Here is a 21,890-nt window from a genome sequence, read left to right on the forward strand (position 1 = left end):
CTACCTCCACATATCCTTCCTTTGGTCATGATCTTATGGGGCCCATTATTTTAAATACCATTCTCTGGGCTACATCTATTCACAGAATGTACGTACACACACACACACACACACACACACACACACACGAAGCTTTTGCATTAAACCTTAAAAGCCCATAATGAAAATGAAAACGGAGTCATTCATACACAAGTTCCACCTTACCAAACAAAAAGGAAGAACGTAACTTCCTAGGTGACAGGCCAGTTTCAGTGGGTACGAAAACAAAGTCCTCTGCTTCCGCCTTAACAGAAACTAGTCTAGGGTTCGTAAGCCACTCTTCTACTGCTGTCCCCCTGTTACCCACAATCCAAAGAATCAACTTGTTTTGTTCCCTGTAATTTTATGTCCTTCGGCCTCTTTCCACATATAAACTAACATTCTCTGCTCGGCGCATGGGAATGCTCATTTTATGTATTGTACCCTCTGACAATACCTTTTGTGGCACAGGTCAGCTCACTATAACAAAAAAAACCTTTCTAGTCCAGATATTAAAAATACCAAGGCTGGGAGAGTTCTGGTTTCAGGAAAAGGGTAATTGGTTGCTAGCATCTTTGATCAAGTGTCTAATGCCATATTATATACTGCGAATATAGCACTTCACTTTATCTCTAAACTGTTCCTTAAAAAAAAAAAAAAAGACTATTATAATCTCCATTGTAAATAAGAAAGCTGAGCTCAAAGTCAGAGTCTGCCACAATTAAACTTGCTGGGCATAACTGGAATGCATATCCAAGGCTATTTTCATGAGCCTCCTGCCTCCACCTAGCTTTTTTGTTTTGTCTCTTTTTAAAGACAGGGTTTCTCTGTGTAACAGCTCTGGTTGTCCTGGAACTCACTCTGTAGTCCAGGCTGGCCTTGAGCTCAGAGGTTCACCTGACTCTGCCTCCTGAGTGCTGGGATCAGACATGAGCCACCACCGCCCAGTTGGCACCAAGCCTTTTACATCTGCTCTTAACTGCTGTGCTCACTGACTGGGAACTGAGAATCCTGTTCTCTCACGTCTAACATACACATCTAGCATAGTGTCTAACACAGCAGGGTGTCAATTATTCAGGAAAAGTGTGGTTTCTACTGGCCACAGGGGCCTTGAGTTGTCTGGCCCTGTCTGGTTTCACTTTGTCCCTATTGTGGCACCATCCTTGGCTCCAAAGTTCAGCCCCCGCCCCCTTTATCCCAGCCAGCTACCCAATAACAACACAGAGAGACTAAGATTCATTTGCAATTTAAAAGCGCAATAGCTAGATAGAAGACAGGGGTTCAAGATCTAGACTTTACAATTTCTCCTTGGCAGGGGCCTTGAATCTTAAGTCAACTCTGGAATCACAAGATCACTTAAACTTAGATTAGGAAGGACTGAAGCTGCTAGTATAAATACAAAACTTATGGCTCAATACAGAGCTCAAAGGAAGAGTAATCATGGGCCGGTGGGGAGGGCAGGCCACTGTTCTTTTTAGCCAGATTGTGGGCAGAAATTGCTCTACAAGGAATTCTTTTACCTACTAGTAAAGAACAACTCTAAAGGGGTTTCTAGGAGTCCTGGTAAAGTCTGAAAGCTGAAGTGGAAGGGATTTTCAGTCCTAGGAAGATCAGCACAGCTAAGGGCTGATTCGGGGCCCATTTTTGAGCATTTGTTGCTGAGGAAGCAATGCTTCATTGGTCAGAATTACTCAACACTGGGGGCTGGAGAGATGGCTCAGCAGTCAGAAGCACTGACTGCTCTTCCAGAGGACCTAGGTCCAGAAACCAGAACTCACATGGCAGCTAATAATTTGTAACAATAAATATTAATAAAAATGTATGCTGTAAATTAAAACAGCGGCTGTTTTTCTTTATCCTAGCCAGCTACCCAATAACAACACAGAAAGACTAAGATTTATTTGCAATTTAAAAGCACAATAACTAGACATTACAAATCTATTTTAATCCTCTAATCTCATCTGGCTACCTAACTCCCAGCCCAATTCCTGAGATACTTGCATTTTTTTTTTAATGATCTGAGTTTCAGATGTGTTCTCCCATGATGTCTTCCTGGACCCTTTCCTGTGGTAAACCCTCTCTTCCCCTCTCCCATGGCTGGCAGAAGTTCTGCCCTACACTCTCTATGGCCTAGTTATTGGCTTTTCCGGCTTTTATTGACAAATCAGAATAAAACGGTAAGCATTATTTATATATACTTGAGACAGGTGATTGTTATTAAAGTATTTAAATCCTGGCCCTGGGTTTCAACCCCCACCTTATTCTTTGAGTTCTTGGATAAAAAACACTCAACCCTTATTTTTATAATAAATCTTAAAACAACACAAGAGCTGAGCAGATACCTACTTTCCATGTTGTTAGAATCTACTTTCCTATCAATAGCTCCGAGTTATTACTATGTTTCATTTGGGCTGCTCTTGGCTCCAATTGGGCAGCCCTCAGGCCCAAGCTCTCTTGAGTCTTAAGAACCAAGGCTGCTGCTTCTTAAACACATTCTTCTTCTTCCTAGTCCTCTTCTTCCCCCAGCCCATGAAACCTAAACCCCACCCACCTATGTGTCTTCTGCCCAGCTATTGGCTGCTGGCATCTTTATTTACTAATGAGAATTAACTTAGGGGCAGGTCATATGCAGGAGACCTCAACAGGAGAGCCCTAGCATAAGCATTACCATGCCAGGACTGAAACTACATAGAAGAAGTCAGCATTTGAAAGATACAATGGTAAACTTTATGTAGTGCACAATAAAACATGCCTATAATAGTTGTCTGTAAATCCTGCCCCAGGGAACCTGACACCCTCTTCTGGCTTCCACAGCCACTACACACATGTGGTGCATAGACATGCATGCAGGCAAAACACCCATATACACAAAATAAAAATCTCAAAAAATTTAAAGGGGGGAGATGAAGAGAATCCCCAACATTTCTTCCAGTCATCTAACTAGACATATTTAGAAGGCCCTTACCAAGAGCCATGAGTGCTGAGTCTTCAGAGTCCTTACTCCCCACAAAGATCAGTCCTGTTGTCTAGGAAGGTGGGGTCATCTTTCTGAACTCCAATGGAGCTGGAGCTACAAGTGGTTGTGGGTCACTTAATGTGTGACCCAGTAATTGTAACTGCTGAGTCACCTTACAGTACCTTCTGCAGGGTTCTGCGTGGTGGGCTCTCAGGGGGCTTTACTGTGGCCCCAGCAGCAGTTCCAGAGGACCCAGGAACTGTCTATGTTTGGTCTGCCTCTCTGACAGGAGGCTCTAATTAACCCAGAACAGAAGACATTTGAGCCCCCACTCTCTCCTTTTTTTTCCTGTAGAAACCCCCCTGCTGTCCACAGAGAAAGAGAATCTTCATAAATGCCAATCAAAACTCTACAAATGGTCGTTATCCAGCTCCATGTGCTTGTTGGTGCCACAGCAGTCCATTCATTCGGGACTCATTCAGTAGACACTGTGTGCTCAGTAATAAAATCCACTTGCTCCAGATAAGTATGACTGCCCTGGCACCCGAGTAAGCCAACCTGTCTGATGCCCTGGACAAAGCCTTGGACTTGAGGTCAAACTAAGTAAGAGGTTGCAGGCAGGGTGCCCAAGCTATATTTATTCTGCAAACTGTATTAATAAATGAATTAATTTGAAATTGAGGATTTGCCTAAGAAAATAGCCTGGTCTTTTCTTAAAAGTCAGAAACAGTAGCAGTATTATGTATGGGGCAGCAGGGTTTTTTTTTTTTTTTTAAAGATGTATTTATTTATTATATATAAGTATACTATAGCTGTCTTCAGATATAGCAGAAGAGGACATCAGATCCCATTACAGATGGCTGTGAGCCACCATGTGGTTGCTGGAATTTGAACTCAGGACCTCTGAAAGAGCAGTCAGTGCTTTTATTCTCCAGCCCCAGGGCAGCAGTTCTAAATGGTTGCATTAACCTGGTTCTCTCTCAGGATTTTCACTTACTAGTTCCCACCATTCCTGCACAATGTCACTTATCTCACATTCAGTTGCCATCTTCTCAAAATGTGTGTAGTTTAAGGTTCTTCAAGCCCCAAGCAGGTAGTTTACTGTTATCTAGAAGCTCCATGAGGGTTGGATTGTAAGAGGGGCCACACATACTTCAAGCTTCTGAACATCACACAGCACTTTCCACTAAATTAAGAGTCCTCTTCTTCCCGTGCAGGAAGAAGAGGACTCTTGATGCATATTTGTTGTTTCTGGGGAAGTTCTCAATATTATCACTAGATAGCTAACCCAAGAGTCTGTAAAATGAGCGAAAAGGGAATAAAAATGACTATGTTTTTTGGTTTCTGTGGTGGTTTGAGTAAAAATGGCCCCCACAGGCTCATATATTTGAATGTCTGGTTCCTAGCTACTAAACTCTTTAGGATTAGGAAGTATGGTCTTGTTGGAAGAGCTGTCACTGGGGGTGGGCTTTGAGGTTTCAAAAGACCACACTAGTTCCAGTCTCAGTTCCTGAAACTTGTGGCTCAGATATGGGCTTTCACTTACTGCTACAGCACCATGCCTGCCACCATGCTCCCTGCCATGAACCTTCGGAGATATAAGCAGGCCCACAAGCACATGCTCACGGCGTCTCCTTAGAAGCAGGGCAGTGACTAGAACAATACTCCCTACAAGTCTTTGGGGGAAAATGCTTATTCAGCAGGAAACAGGCCCTGGGTTTGATCACCAGCACTACAACAGAAACAAACAAGCCCTCACTTATTTAAAAAGTAAAGGCCTATAAAAATATCCTCATGAAAATCAATTTTCTGATCTGTAGAGGAAGGACACAAGACCTGGTAACTTTAAGATTTAATGTTGAACACAGCAGCCAGGAGCAAATGCACTGAGGAAGCAAGTTAACACATGAAAGATACTGCAGTGTGTCTTGGAGAGTGACTAAAGAGGAGGGACGGGGACGGGCACAGCACCTGAGGCTGGACCTAAGTGAGGAGGTGGCTTTGCCAAAAGGAAGGACAAAGTGGCCCTTGCAGGAGCTGCATTCTTAGTAACTAAAACAGAGACTGGCAGTGCTGACTTGGATGGAGGCTTACAGCCACTCAGTGACCTTTCCTCATTCTCCTTAACAACTCTCAGTTCTAGTCAAATGAAACAAAGTTGGCCAAACCTTAGATCAAAGAGCAGAGTGGGGTTGTGGGGGAAGGACTAGAAGGCTATGCGAGAGGACTACCTAAAATCTGATGAAGAATAAAATTTAGCCAGCATCCAACATTTTTATAGAACAGAAAACTTGTGACTTGTCACGGTAAATATAAGTCTTGGTAGCAGGCTGCTTTGTCATGTGGATGTCCTCATAAGTGGTATCAGAATGGCTAAGGTCTGGGACTGAATGGAATAAGTATTTAATCGACTTTATATCATTTCCTTAAACCTGGGTATACTGCAAATCTATTGCAGATACTTGAGTACTATTTGCACTGGAGAACATGGGAATCCATAACTGTTCCTGTCATCTGCTTTCCTGGAAGAAGACTTACAAGGCAGGAAAAGATAAGTCCAATGAAAAGAGATAGCCTTTGGCTGGCTGGGAATGTGGCTTAGCGGGCAGAGTGCTTGGTTAACATCAAGTCTCGGTTAGACCCAGCACCACGAAAATAGAGAATAGTAGCTCAATCCTAGCCGGAGTCTGGAGAATCCAAAGTTCAAGGTCATATTCAACAAGATACAGAACTTAAGGCCAGCTTGGGATATAGTATAGGAGACCTTGTCTAAAAGGGGGAAAGGGGAGGCTTTAAAGCTGACCTTTCTACCTTTACCCACCTCAGCACCCATTCCCACCTGAGCTCAGACCATAAATGTGCTACTATGTGGTCAACACCTGCATGAAGCAAATTATTGATAGTGTAACACTAAGATTCTAGAATTGTGGGTTTTTTGTTTTGTTTTGTTTATTCCTTTCTCAGAAGAATGACAATAAAATCCTACCCTGTACAACAACTTGGCAAAGTAACAAAAAAAAAAAAAAAAAAAAAAAAAAAAAAAAAAAAAAAACCTAACTAAGCATTTTTAATGCCACAGAAAACTGCAGAGGAGCTTCAGTAGTGACATAAATTTGCTTCTTTATTTGCTGAGACAGGGTGTCTCTATGTAGCCCTGACCGTCTTAGATCTCACTATATATCAGGTCAGCCTTAACTCACAGAAACCCATTTGCTGCTTACCTCCCAAGTGCTGGAACTAAAAGTGTAGACCTCACCTGGTTGACGATGGTTATTTTTAATAATGTAAAAGTGTTGAGATGTGTAATGTGCTTATTGAGCACATGCACTCAGAAGAGAACATGGCACAAGCCGTCAGAACTCATAAAACCAGTCTTCTGAGGTAAATGCTGTCAATTATGCATTGAAACTAGCGCAAAGTCTTCTTAAACCTTACAGAACACACTTCATGGTCGTCACTTTGCCTCTGGTATTTGTTCTCACCTAAAGTAAAACCAACAGGAAAGCTGAGGCTCACAGGGAGCTCCCCCAGCCCTGCAGTGGTGACTGTGCTGCTATGTGGCAACTGACAGAGCCGGGATGACCGCCACACTGTTCTTAGCAAACATCCTTAAACATGTCACTTATTGACTGCAGTCATGTGTCATGATTTTGACAGTCAACTGTCATGATTTTAATGTGCTCATGTGCAAATAAATGTAAAAAATTTCTTATTAGTAGCCAATAAATTCAGATTCAGGGGAGAAGGACTGGTAAATGCCCACAGAGCAGAGCCTGCTGCTTTTTAATGGTTCAATGAACACAAACTTTTGTTTTATGAAAAAAACATTATTTAAAGTCTCATATAATTGTCTTCAGGTTATGTGGGTGGCTGTAGGAAGACTGCCATAAACTCAATTCAAAATTAGCCTGGACTACAAGCGGAAGCCATCTCAGAACAGAAAACTAAACAAAACCAATTATAATGCCCTAACTGTAGCTAACCTGTGACTACAATACCCAGAGGAATTCTTGTGCATATGACACTTATACATATGACACTCCTTATGCATGTGACAAGCTTCTCCAAATACTAAACAGTTGGCCAAACTCTAAATAAATGTACAGTGTGCTTCAACATATAAGCATGTACATTTAGGGACAAAGCATCATGTTAAATGCTTTGAATTTGTATGCAATAACATTTCCAACTTTGGTAACTAAAGGAGAGTGAACCACCATTGAGACAATCGCAGTCACCCACTGTAGGATGCTGGGCTCCATACTGCAATGGCTGACAATCCTACCCCTGCCCACCAAATGCCTGAACCAACCCTGCTAAGGATGACAACCAAATATTTGCCCAGTTCAGTAATTTCCTCCAAAGGATCATCACTGCAGGTGGATACATGTCACTAGGTCAGCTCGCACAAGCCTTGGCACCTGCTGCACATTCACTGAAGCAAGCACGTCTGGTACTACACAGTACTGTTCTCTAGACAATACAGAAGAGGCTGTGACTACAGAAACAATATGTAAATGCACACATACTTTGAGTATGTGTAATCCAAACTCAAATACAACCGGGAAGTGAAATATACACATAATTAAAAACTTCAAACATGCAGTTAGGGAAAAAAACAGTATCTGGAAATTGTGTTTACTGGAGCAGCAAGTCACTTATCACCAGGATGTTGTGTAAAATGAAAATCTGTCACAAGACAATGACAAAACAAAACACTGAAACTATCGTACTATTTCAGAATATAAGCAAAATTATTTAAGTTTTTAAATAACTTAAATGGAGAGATGGCTCAGTGATTGAGAGCACTGCCTGCTCTTCCAGAGATCCTGAGTTCAATCCGCAGCAACCACATGGTGGCTCACAACCATCTGTAATGGGGTCTGATGCTCTCTTCTGGTGTGTCTGAAAATAGCTACAGTGTACTCACATACATGAAATAAACAGGAAAATATTTTTAAAAAATAAGCTCTCTTACTCTCTTACCCTCTCTGTCCTTTATCTCCCCATTCCTCTCCCCACTCTCTCTCCCAAGTGTTCATGGTGGCAGGCCTCTCCCCTCCCGCCTCTGCCTTTCTCTACTGTTGCTATTCCCTCAACTCCCCTCCCCATACCCTGAAATAAGCTCTATTCCATACTAAAAAAGAGAAAGAAAAAGAAAAGTAAGAAAAATTTAAAAAATGTGTCAGGCTTTACAGACTAGATCATAAAAAACTATTTTGTTATATTAACAAAAATATACTATTTATATACTGATTTTTTAAAGCAAATATAAATACAAAAATAAAGCAGAAAGAATTAAAGGGCACTGAATCCAAAACTCTTGGTGAACTGAGAAGAGTGGGGAAAGGAAGCATCCAGATCTGTGGAGAGGAGGCTGAAGAAGGAGAAAGCCTGCAGCCTGCAGGATCCCCTAAGTCTCAAGTTAATCTGCAAGTACCTGATATCAGAACTCACAAAGGGCCAGAAACAGTCTGTGATCAGAATAAAGAACCCACATCTCTGTGAGAATGTTGTCTGTGAGGATCAGCAATCAGCCCATGCACAGTGATTTCTGTGAACATACAAGCCTTAACAAAGTAGCATACTAATTCAAAAGGTAAGCACAGCATAATGCCGTCTGACAGCAAAAGTCAGCACCTAGTAAAACACAAAATTCCCACTGTCCAGGCATGAAAGGCGCAGGAAATGATGAATTGAATGGAAGAAAAAGTAATGGGAGGAGGGGGCACTAGAGAGATGGCTCAGTGATTGAGAACACATGATGCTCATTAGAGGACCTGAGTTGTGTTTCTACCAACCATGTTGGGCAGCTCATAACCCTGTGTTACTCCAGTTCCAGGGATATAGACCCTCTTCTAGTCTCCACATATACAGGCTACATTCCTATATATACACATACACAAGCACTTTAAAAATTAAAAATAAATTTAAAAAAGAGCATGCTATGCAAATTTTCAAGGTTAAATGAAGAGCTATGGCAGGAGGACCCTAGGCCTGCAAAATGACAGCATCTTAAGTATAAAAGACCTTCCATAACTGCCTTCAGCTAGTGTCAGTGCTTGTCTTTGAGCTCCCTCAGCAGGGGCCACAGGCAGACTTTTTTGCTGTGAACCAGATGATGCTCAACATATAGACCAAGCTATTTCAGGACTGAGTTACTGATAAGCTTTTGGCTTACTGGTGACTCTTGAATCATTTTTTGAAAGCAAGATTAAAAAAAAAAAGTGAAATACACCAATTCATTAGGTCAATTACAGTCTAAATTACAGGTGGAGGTGGTGTAACTCCAGCACCACAGACAAAACACTGTACAGCCTGTACTAATCACCAAGATAGAGAGAAAAAACCACAGGGGGGGCATGTGGTGGCTCACCATTAAGTGGCAGAGGCAGGCAGATCTGAGTTCAAGCCTGGTCTACAGAGTTCCAAGACAACCAGGGAAACCAATCTTGAAAACGGAAACAGATCGAGAGAGCGAGAGCGAGAGCGAGAGAGCGAGAGAGAGAGAGAGAGAGAGAGAGAGAGAGAGAGAGAGAGAGAGAGAGAGAGAGAGAGAGAATGCAACAAACAAGAAGTCATAAAAACTAACTCCAGGCTAGATACACTCAGAAGTTAAAGCTAAGTGTTACTCTTCCAAGGGATCCAAGTTAGGTTCCCAGCACTCTCCTGCACACATGCACATACAGGTGTGAGCATGCACACACAGTTAAACATAGGTCTAAAAAGAAAGGTACTCAACTCGTGCTAAGGGAAAAAGAAAGGAAAATATAGAAAAAGAAAGGAAAATAAGACAATATTTTCAAGAAAAAAAATCAAATCTAAGAATATTACATAATTATATAAAACATGAGCTAACTTCTTCAGTTAAAAGATAATAAAGGCTGTTTCAGTGACAGAAAATGCTTGGTACTGGTTAAGACCAAACTGGAGGAGGGAGTTATAAAGATTGCCACAACAGACAAACAAGCCTCAGACATCAAGAAATATTTAAATATAAAGACACAGATAAACAATAAATGAATGGCTGTGAATGTTGGCACAAGCCTATAATCTCAGCAATGGGTAGGCAAAAAAAGTCTTGAGTACAAGGCCAGCCTGGGCTATAAGAATTGAGTCATTCATAAGCCACTACAAAAAAGAATGAGGAACCATTTCCATTAAAACAGAAACATAAAGTATAGAGCACTAGGTAATTAATGTAACGAATACAGACAGTTGTTTAGGAAACTAACCTAAAAAACCTTTGATAGCTGCAGAGAAAGACTGTATTTCATCATGAAGACTATCTGAGACAAATAACAAGTATAACAAATTTCCAAATAAAACATTAAAATACTTTACAGAACTTGGGAAGTTGGAAAGATAAATATACAAAATACCAAAGAATATTCTATAAAATCTAAAAGCTGAGCATGAAGGCTCACACCTTTAATCCCAACACTTGAGGATGAGACAGAAAATCTCCACGAGTTCAAGGCTACCCTGGGATATGCTAAGTAAGATCCTGTCTCAAAATAACCAACCCACCCACCAAAAATAGTTAGCCTATAAAACACCAAAAGCAAAGCCTAATCACATAGTGTTCACCATCCTAACACTCAGGAAGTACAAAAAGAATTATGAGCCCAAGGTCACCTAAACTACATAGCACATTCAAGGCCAGCTTAGACTACAATAAGACACTGTCTACAAAAGCAACACCCCAACTCCCCTAAAAAAACAAAGCACCCAAACCAGAGACCAGGTCTCAAAATAACTGATAAATGACCCATAAAATACAAATTGGCTACTAGTCATTCATTTGCTTACCACCACTTAAGATAACACTTTGTTCTGTTCTGTTCTGTTCAATATTTAAGTAATATAACCCTACAGAGACAACCTTTCATTTCCTGTTTGTCATTGTGGTACAGCTAAAACAAACAACCATGACTGCCCAGGATCTCAGTCAATGTCTTATGTCCTGCTGCAGCGAAGTCTTCACATGTCACATGCTCGATATGCTGCAGCTTAGCTTTTGTCACTCGGACAGGTAAATTGTAGTCACATGCAATTTACCTTTGGGGAAAAACACATTATTCTTTCTTTATAGACACCCTACAGTAGACTTTAGGGAGGAGAAAGTGACATCCTGTCCCCTTCCTTCTCACCTCCAATAGCTACATGCCCAGTCTGAGTCAAAGAAGTGAAGCCTATAAACTCATTCTTTCTCAACAATTTAGAATTTAATTCTGTGTCCTCAGAAAGAGAATGCAAGGTGTGTGTGGTACAGACCTGTAATCCCAGCACAAAGAAGGCTGAGACAGGAGGATCCCATGTGGGGGTTGGAGGGAGGAAGAGACTAGTAGTAAGATTAAACAGTCCAAGACCAGCCTGGGCAAAAGAGCAAGTTCTAAGCTAGCCTGAAATCCTATCTCAAAACCAAAAGAACATTACTAGGACACACACAACAACAACAACAAACAAAAAAAAACAAAAAACAAACAAACAAACAAAAAAACAAGACAGTTCTTGCAAGAGGCAAGTACAGGAAAGAAAAGGACAGTGAGAGGAAGACAAACCTTAAAGTAAAGTGACTGCATACGAGACACAGAGAAGCCAACAGGCCATAATTCTGACCTGAACCTGAAGCACTGTGAAGTACAGTAAGGTTTAAGTACACATACCAAGGTATTGCTTTAAGTTGCCCTTTTGAATAATGATGATTAAACATGAAAGAAGAGTGAGTTAAAAGAAAAAACTTCAGACTCTCTAAGGTGGCTCAGTAGGTAAGTGACCTGAATTCAGTCCTTGGAACTCCCATGATGGAAAGAAAACCTGCTCTACAGTTATCCTTCAACCTCCACACATGTACTGTGGCATGTTTCTGTGCACACACACACACACACACACACACACACACACACACACACACACACTCAGACACACACCACAAAATAAATACAGGAAACAACTTTATTTTTGTGACAAGGCTCCACTATATACCTCTGGATGTCTTGGCTCTCTATGTGGTTTACATAAGGAGTTCCAGAGCAGCCAAAGCTAAAGAAGAGTTTAAAAAAGAGAAGACTTGCTGCTCTTTGATACAGGGTATCCAGCGACTCCTCTGGTCTCCACGGGCACCAGAAATTCATGTAGTACATTTACATGCATACAGGCAAAACACTCATTCACATAAAATAAAAATAAAGAATTTTAGAAGTATATGGGCTGGGGATGTACCTTAGTTGGTGTTTGCCTAGCTCATAGGACACTGGGTTTGGAGGTGTAAGGATCAGAAACTCAAGAGGAACCCAAACGATTGGGAGGTGGGGGAGACAGACAGACAATGCAGGTCCAGTTGAAAAAGCAGAGTAAAGCACTGTGGTCCTTTGTGCTGCCAGGACAGCAGGAAGAAGGCACCTGTGATAAAAAGGAGTAACTCTTCTGCATTTGCATCAAACAGCAGGGTCCTGTAACTGTCCACTCATTTCTAGGTGTTCTATCATCAGATTTGGAAAAGCATATTCTACTCTAAAATTCAAGGTCTAGGAAGTTATATCTTTAAAATACTCTTTAAAAACCAGAGTACCAGCCTTGCCAGGGTGACACGCCTTCAATCCCTCCCTGCATGCACAACCAATGGCAGAGGGCTGAGTTCAAGGCCAGCCTGGTTTACAGAGTGAATTCCTGAGGAACCAAGCCTACCTACAGAGAAACCCTGCCTCAGGAAAAAAAAAGGGGGGGGGGGGCGGGAACCAAAGTAAATAAAAGTTTAAAATTAGAATAAAATTCTGAGCACCTACTATGTGCAGGTCCTGACCCTACACTCTGTTGTAAAGTTTTACTGTCACGAGGTGGGAAACAACCACATTACACACATTCAATGTCACAACAAAGAGCTACAGGTTTCACCAAAAGGCCTTGCAGCAACACAACATTTGGGTGAGCAAGGTGGCTCATCAAGTAATACTGGCTGACCTCTGCCCCATGTAAATGCAGAGATGAACAGTAAGAACCAGCTAAGTTGTTTCTGACCTCCACACAAGACCCACAGTCCACCTGCCACACAGGCCATGCACATTTGCCAGTAAGTAAAATGAAGTGAGACTCTAGAACATGATGACATTTCGGATGGATCCTGAAAGCATGGGTCTATATCTACCTACATATCTAGAGATGGGATGGGGCCACCTGTAACTAGACAACACATACTTCAAAGAAAATGGAATTATAATGTCTTATTTGCCCAAAAGTCAGATATAAAAAGGTTGAATTTTATACTCAATCAATTGAAAAAAAAAAAAAAAAAAAACTACTACCTAATACAACTAAAGTTAGCAGCAGCATAACCAAGACCAAGTGACAAGGTTAGACATACACACTAAACATTCCCCATTAATTTTGCAGCACAACTATTGAATAATAGCTTTAATAATTTGCAGAAAAATAAATTCTAAGCTTACACGACAGGAAAACAAAAACAAAGCCTTTCTCTTCCCAAGATCAATTTCTCCTTCAGCCTTCAAACAGTCTGTCTAAAGTGAAACCAAACACTCTGACCCAACTGGCCATCCAACACCCTCTTTCCTCAGTGGTCTCAAGAGCCCTCAGGACTCCACCCCTCAGCTCTGAGCTCTACTGCACTAATGACTTCCCTGGCAAAGTCAGAGGCCTGGTTTTTGGGTTTGATTGTTTTTTCACCCTTCTGCCTCTGAGGTGGTGAGTCCCACCCCTGAAGCTCCTGTTTCGCCTTCCACTCTCACTTTCCTAGAGCCCACTGTCTCTGACTCCTCTCCCTCGTTTCTTTGCTCGTTGTGAATTTCTCAAGTGCTCTCAGTGTCTGATCTTCTATTTCTTGCCCTCACTAGCTAATGACTTCACCTCTCCCTAGCCCAGGTAATTGGTTAGCTGAGCTTTTGGTAACAAAAACATTTTTAAAAATGTTTGCAAAGATAGAAAATTCACTCTTTACAATAAATTCTTACTTCTAAGATGTTTATAAGCATTTCTGAGAAATGGATTTAAACGTGTAGATATATACATCCACAAAGAGCTGTGAATGCCAGCAAAATATTTTCTTTTAAACAAAAGCAAAATTAAACAATTTTGAAGGTAAAATTAGACAATATTGAGGACAAATTAAGACAAAACAAGGTCAGACACAACTCTCAGAGAGTCAGTACTGCCAGGCTGAAGAAACAATGGACATGATCCCCCTTCATGTCCTATTTAGGTCAAGAGTGAAGTTGGCCACTGCAGGATGGAGGGAAGTGGGTGTGCCTGTCAGACTCACTGTGGGTAAGGAAACAGATAACAAACTGGTAAAACCTTTCTTTCCCCTGGCCTTAGAAGAAGAGTGGAAAACTTTCCTGTGCATTATAGAGAAATCCATGATAAACCCACTTGCCCCCCCAAAGGACCCAATAATTATTGCATGAAAAAAATGTAACCCTACCATTTTCTTTCCAGTGTGAACTGCAGTGGTAAACTATGAAACCCGTGAAAGGTCATGGACTGACTACCTAGACCAGTAAGTCAATAACAAATTGCAAGTTATTCTACTTTTTAATACAGTCTCATTTGGCATTCCTGATGAAGCAGACACCAAAAAGTTTCAATGTTGGTTAAACTGTCAATAATAAAAAGCATTCCTATGCTAAAGAACTTTGTCTGGAACCTACCAGAATCTAGTAAGTAGAAAACAGGCAACCACCCTTTAGAAAGCACTGAGCAATTCCAGAAGCATTTTTAACACAGCACCTCACAGAACCTCTGAAGCCTGCAGAGGACCAGCAGAAGCAGTTTAAACACTGACTGGGGTTAGGGTGGGGGGGTCGCTCAGTGGTCCATACAGTGCTTGACTAAACACTAGGCCTGAGATATAGTGAGGTCACAGTAAATCAGAGGTGAAAAAACATCACTCTCAAACTAGGAAATTCCCAGTGCAAACACAGAATTTGGTATTGGGTTCTCAAATTTCAATGTAGTAAGAAATAGATGCCTACATGGTCACTTACACTCAGTTTAAGTCACGAAGTGAAAACCACTGTGGTAGTCTAGATTGGGGGAGGAGGTCAACTATTCAAATTCCAAAAATAATTTATCTACAACTTTTCTGCAAGTTAAAATAAGTCCTAGAAGCAAAGCAAACAAAAATAAAAACTTTTCTAAAGGTCTCCAGCAGACTAATGCTAATGCCAAGACCTTTTTGTAGGGCTCCATCGGTGAGACTTCCTTATTTAAGATAGAGCCCTAGTGACAGTGACTGCTAAAATATGAAAGGTGACAGTTCTTCCCAAAGGTCGCAAGACCAACCTGTATATTCTCCTGTAAAATTGAACCTGGTTATTTGGAATCCCTTGGGACACACCTAACAGGTTTTGTGTCTAACTCCTTAAGATTAGAAAGTGTAATACAGAAACTCAAAGTTATAGGTTCTCATTTTATAGAATCACATAAAACTAACATTTTAACTTCCAAGAAAAAAAAAAAAACATTAAACTTTAAAAACATAGCCAGGCAGTGGGGCACACACCTTGAAAACTTCTAGCACTTGGGAGAGGCAGATAAATCTGAGTTCAAGGCCAGCATGGTTCATAGAACAGGGACAGCTAAGTCTACAAAAAGAAACCCTGTCTAGAAACAACAACAAAACAAACAAAGTGAACCCTTTAAGAACATTTTAAAAATAAACTACAGTGCTTTCTAAAGGTCAAACTGCACTCAGGTATACTGTAAGGGAAATAAGTTACACAAGTGTCTAGATGCTACTGCCCAACTAAAGCAACACTTGATCAGTTACTCTCAAAGTATTCTTCAGTCCCAGGTAGTGATACAAGCTTCTAACCTACAGTCTGGAGGCAGAGGTAGGTAAACCTGTGATGAGCTCCAGACCAGCCTGGTCCACAAAGCAAATATCCTTTCATTCTGCAGGAGATGGTTTGACGAAACAGATAAGAACAATTAAATTAGTGATTTATCGACGATACTGATATTACAATCATATAGAGCTATGTGACATCTCCCACTGTGGTGGCACCTGTCACCTGTAAAGGGAATGACCACATAAAGATGTCTCCAATTTCTTTTCCCTTTAAAAACTTCATAATAAAACTGAGTCATGATTTAAAAACAAATTTATGGAGTTAACATTGGCTAATTTTAGCTTAAATCTCATGTTACCCAAATCACATCATCATAGCACTTTATCCTATAGGCAAACATATTTGAAAAAGTCTTGTAAAGTCTGTACATAACCCTAACCATGTTTTAAAGTATATTCTGAAAAGTGGCAGCTGCTAAAATCATTAGAACAAATCCAATGTACATAAAGATAACCTAAATCAGGACTCATGTCCACTAGCTCTGAGACCTGTATCCCTTCTCATTTTCTGCACATGATAATGTCCATGACCACAGAGCACCACCCTAGTGGAATGAAGATCTAGACAGCAGTACAGGCAAAAACAATCCTCACTCATCTGCTCAGTAATCTACCAACTACCACTGCAGGACAAGAACTCAACACAGCCTTGGGTAAGGCATTCTGTCTGTCTGTCTAGATGAAACTCAACAGCCTGGCAAAACCTTTCCTCTCTCAGAGTCACAGAGACACAAGCTCGTCAAGCCTTCGCACTGAGCTCCTAAGCTCTATGTTTTCAGCGAGTTTACTTTTCTTTTTCTCTTTTCTCCAGTCAGGGTCTCTATGTGGCCTTGGTTGTCCTGGACCTGGCTGTGTAGACCAAAGTGGCCACCAACTTAGAGATCATCTGCCTCTGCCTAGGTTACTGGGATTGTTAATATCAGTTACATAGTCTTGACTCTGTGTCCTTTTATGGGTTGTATCTGTGGATGAGTTGCTTACAGTATTTTAATTTTTTTTTTCATTTTATTTGTATGTGAAACATGAACACATGTGTGATATGTGTATCTGAGTATGACACAGGACAGCTCTGTGGAGTTGGTTCTCTTCTTCCATACTGTGAAGTTTGGGCCAGCACGCATAGGAAGCAGTCAGTTTCACCTTTGAGCAGTCTCACCAGCCCTACCCTTTTTGAGCCCCCGTTTTTTTATGTTCCAATCCTCAAAACATGAGCACAAGAAAAATACAAAATATATTACTATGTCTAGGGTAATGAGACTCACTTGAATGTTACAGGAAGATGGCCTTCTCCCTACAGAAAGAGTAAGCCAAGCACAACCATTAGCAGGTTCAAGTGCAATCCTACACAAAGATTGCATTGATTTCAAGTGCCAAGTTCAGGCTTCTCACAGCACTCATACTGAAACAACTACTCATAAGTACACACTGGGCAAGTGTTTCCCTTCAACCTTCAAGTTGTGTGTTTGCATGCATTCTTTTACTTCCTCAGTGTGAGTAAAAAGGACACAGAACCTTGCAGTTAATTCAAAATGAGGATCCTAGGGAGGCTGGGATGTACTCAGTTGGGAACTACTTGCATTACGTGAGAGAGTAAAACACCGGGTCTGATCCCCAGCACCAGGTGAACCCATGAGGAATGTGCCCATAAATCTAGCACTGAAGAGGAAGGAGTAGAAAGGTGAGTTCAAAGCCAGCCTTAGGCTAGCTTTAAACTTGGAGGAACATGTGTCAAAAAAAATAAAGGGAAGGCAGAAAGGAAAAAGAAACCCAAAACAACAAACAACAACAACAAAGGCCAAACAAAGCAAATAGAAAAAAGAAGATCCTGGTGTCCTTACAAATTCAAACTTCTATAGGGAGTAGTGTTGCTGGCTTGTGGTGCCAGCATCCAGAAGATAAGCAGGTAGATAACAGTGAGTACAAGGTCAACCTGAAATCCTGTGTTCCAGGTCAGTTTGGATGCTACAGTCAGGTCCTGTCTCAGAAGAATAAACAAAGTATGACACCCATACTACAAATACTATGGTACATCAGGACACCTAGGAGACAGGGACCCTGCAGTAGCCCCTCCATCACCTTCACCACACAGGGTTTCCTGGGCAGAAGCTGTGTTCCACTAGACACTGTGTTCCACTCAAGAGGACAGAGGGTAGCGTCACATGGTCCTTTCCCTCAAAGTACAGTGAGCAGGCTCAGTTTTTACACAAGAAATGGAAGGGATGATGCAGACAGGACCACAAGTATTAAAAGTAAAAAGATCGACTTCAGGAATGGGCAGGAAACACTTCAGTCAGACGGAGCTTGAGCTAACACCCTAGAGTGATAAATTTTTCTAGGAAATAAACGTGCAAGAAGTCAGAACCCTATGATCTTATAGGTAGGGTTCAATTTTCTAGCGTTATTACAAAAAAGTTAAATATGCAGAAGTCAACAGAATAAAATAAACTTGAGAGCTCATCACAGTATTTACCAATCCTAGCAATCTTGTTTTGTATATAGCTGGCGTGTGAGAGGCTATAACATAAGCCTATTTTTAAATACCACATTCCTTCTAGGATCCATTCTCAGACAACTCTACAGGACCATAGTACATTTTTCCTAAATGCAGAACACAAATAAAAACATGATTTTGTTTGCCTGTGTCCTCCTCTGGAAATAAGGAAAATTTCCCCACCTTAGAGACCCGTTATGAAATGACTATGTGTCAAATACTATGTGTTTAGTTTTTGTCCCTGGTTGACCTTGGAAAAATCCAGAAGACCAGGGTAGGGGCTGAGCTTCCCAGTCCTCTCCCCTGTGCACCATCCTTTCTCAGGACACTGTGGACTCCACTCCTGAAAACAAGCTGGAAAGGAGGGGCTGAGGGTCCTGATAGCAAGGCGCTTCCTCGACTTTAAATCAAATAAAGTATAGACCCAAGGGAGTGTTTCAAGAGAATCTATCAAGTAAATGAGCAGCCTTCACAAAGTAGTCTCCCCGTAACTAGTAGGACCCATGAGTATCACAGAAGTTGTATGTGGCCTACCTACCCAGTGAGACACTTTAACCTTCCATGTTACAGACAGCATCACTCTGTACCCCAACCTGGGATTGCAAGTGTGGGTGTGCCACCATGTGTAGCACTTTCCCCACTTTCTGATCAGTTACGTTTCACCCAATCCATTTTGTTTTTACAGTACAGTTCAACAAAACAAAGCCAGCAAGGCAGCCATGAGGATGCACCAGGAGTCCTCGTGGAGCAGGACAAGCTCTAGGTGTTGCTAGCACCCACGACAGTACCTACATTCATTCCCTTCACTTCCTAATTCATCTGCAGGAAAGAAACCGAATCCCTGTGGTCCACACCACCTGCCACTGAGATGCCCCTAACTGCTGCTGAGAACTATCAGATAGTCTGTCCTTTAAACCACAACTGTAGCCACCAAAACCCAACTTTTCTTTTAGTAATTTCTTCTCAACTTCCCAGTTATCTTTTTTAGACTGTGTATACATCGCTGAAGATTGCATTATTAAATTATGTTCAATCACTAACCCTCTGTCAGGACACGGTGAGCTCCCGACTTAGCATAACTATCGATTTCATAGATAGCCATTTCTTTCACTGTCTCCCTATGGTAGTTACAGCACCACTGTGCTCATGACACTAGACAGTTTTCCCGGAGCTTTGTAAAGGTATCCACACAATCTGTACAGGCAGTGGAAAAGACAATTCTTGTACTTTAAGGTTTAGGGTCAAGGACTGAAGAACTACCTCACTTTTTCAATTACAAAATGAAGTGGACCTTTAACCCTACACTACGGAGAAGTCTACAGTTCTGTAGAAAGCACAAGTACTTTAAACCATCTCCAACATCTAGGCTGCAGCAACCAGGTTCCCTGCCCCGTACCTACAACCAACCACCCCTCTCCTGTTTTCTCACCCTCAAGCCACTGCTCCCAACCACACCATCCCCACTCGTCCAGAATATAACCAAATTCCCTCCGCTGCAAACACACCACACCTCTGTCCTTCTCACCTCTTTCCCCCAAACTTGGACGCATTGGTCAACCCCTGTAAACTACAATCGTGGGCCTCAGTCTCTTAATTGCTTAAAAGTCCCACAGACAAGGACTCAACCTGCACACCGCCCACATCCCCCCCCCCAGAACACGGGCCAGCACTCTTAGAACCCCTAGAGCAGAGTACCAACCCTTACAAAGACTGCCCATGCCCCACTGCTACCGACGACTTCCTTTCCAGAATGTGGTCATCCCAACAGACTCCCCCGCGGCCGTGCAGGGCTCCCTCGGCGCAGGGCCTCTGCCCACCGTGGAGGCGGCCGCTCCTCCCTCACTACTTGCAAGTTGTGCCTCTTACCACCTGTTCTCACCAGAGTGGGGTACACCTTAGCCCCGGCCCGCCTCTGCCCACCCTCTGCAGATCTCCCCTTGCCAGCCAGCACCCGCGCCAGTCGGTTCCGCCGTGCGGCTCGGATGACCGCCCCTCCCCCGGGCTCGGAGGACGCCCGCCGCCCGCACCCGGGCCCCGCGAGCACCTGCGGCCCGGCCCCCCCAAGCCCGCACTCACCACGAATAGGTCTGCTCCGCCATGGTGCTGCCTCTCGGGGCTCCGCGGCTCGCTCGGCCGGCGGCAGAGGGCGCGGCCGGGGGCCCGGCGGCTCGCTCGCACGGCGGACGGGCACTCGGGCTCCGACGGACTCCGACGGGCCCCGCTCCCTGGGCCCCGGCGCGGGCCGGGCTCCGCGCTCGGCCTCGTCAGCCGCGGCGGCGGCGGCGGCTCCGCTGCGGCTCCAAACCCAACATGGCGGCGGCGGCGGCGGCGCGGAGAACAAGGGCCCCGGGCGGACGAACGGTGGCTCGGGCCCGCGCTCAGTGCGCGCCGGGCCGCGGGAGCGCCGCGCTCGGGCGGCGGCGGCGGCGGCCGGGGGACATGGCCGGCGGCGGCGGCGACGGCGGCGGCGACGGCTGAGGGGGGCGCTAGGCGGTGAGGCGAGGCCGCTCGGAGCACACCCGCCGAGGGAGGAGGGAGCGGGCGGGGGCGAGCCCCGGCCGCGCGTCACGTGCCCAAAACACGCTCACGTGACCACGGCGCCCCGCCCCCCTCGCGCGGCCCATGCGCGGAGCGCTCGTCTCGGCTGGAGGCTACGGTTAGCGGCCGCTGCGCGCTAGGCCCCTTCGGCCCCGGTGCGCGGCGGTTGACTGCCATTCAGCTGTCAACCTTCTGTCAATAGTCCGCCGGCCTGGGTCCTCAACTGCCAGTCAACTGTCACATGGCGGGCAGAGCGCTGCATTCGGGTTCCCGCGCTGCGCGGTTCCCTCGTCGGTTTCTGCAAACAGCCCTCGGAGGCGCCAAGTCAAATGCTAACAAGCTCGGCTTCCTAGAACCCATCAGCGGATCCTTGTTGGGTGCCAGCGAGGCGTCGGCGCCTTCACCTGGGCCCCTGTCCTTGCACAGACATTCTCGGGGAAGAGGTATGGGTTGTTCAAGTCGGCTAAAGCACAAAAATTATTTCAGTCATGAAGCTATTAATAAAGTAATGGAGAACAATGAATAGAGAATAAAGGAAGGATGCAGGCTACTTTAGACAGGGTGAATGGGCACAGCTTAGTTGGTAGGAGTGCTATGCGTGACCATGTCTTAGGGGAAGAAAATAAAAGGCCTTGCCTAGCTAGTGGCACATGCCTTTAATCCCAGCAAAGGCAGGCGGACCCCTATGAGTTCGAGGCCAGCCTGGTCTACATAGTGAGTTCCAGGCCAGCCAAGAAAGAATACATAAATAATAATAAGACGGGGAAACGTGAAAAAGCACATCGCTAGAGATGAACCATATCTAAGAAAGCTACACAGTGTGTGTTTCTGACCACATGACATTCTGAAAAAATAACGATGGAAATAGCAAGAGGGTCCCCGGTTATCAGGCCGAAGGGACACAAGCAACAAAACCAGATGACACTGTAATCTCAGAACCGTAGGGGGGTCGCCCTCAGCTATACAGGGAATCTGACTTATGGAATTTGAAACAAAATTTAAGGCCAGCCTGAGCTGAT

General features: G+C 43.5%; 1 protein-coding gene across 1 annotated transcript in view; it reads right to left on the minus strand.

Annotated features, from left to right (window-relative positions):
* SPPL3 (signal peptide peptidase like 3) overlaps positions 1 to 20,841 on the minus strand; it is a 76,631-nt gene extending 55,790 nt beyond the window's left edge. The window contains exon 1 of the mRNA XM_080941261.1: positions 20,410 to 20,841. Coding sequence (XP_080797387.1) covers positions 20,410 to 20,432 — 23 coding nt within the window. The 5' untranslated portion in view covers positions 20,433 to 20,841. The remainder of the gene's footprint in view (positions 1 to 20,409) is intronic.
* Positions 20,842 to 21,890: the final 1,049 nt, after the last annotated feature.

This window comes from Micromys minutus (genome assembly GCF_963924665.1).
Source record: "Micromys minutus genome assembly, chromosome: 29".
Taxonomy (NCBI): domain Eukaryota; kingdom Metazoa; phylum Chordata; class Mammalia; order Rodentia; family Muridae; genus Micromys; species Micromys minutus.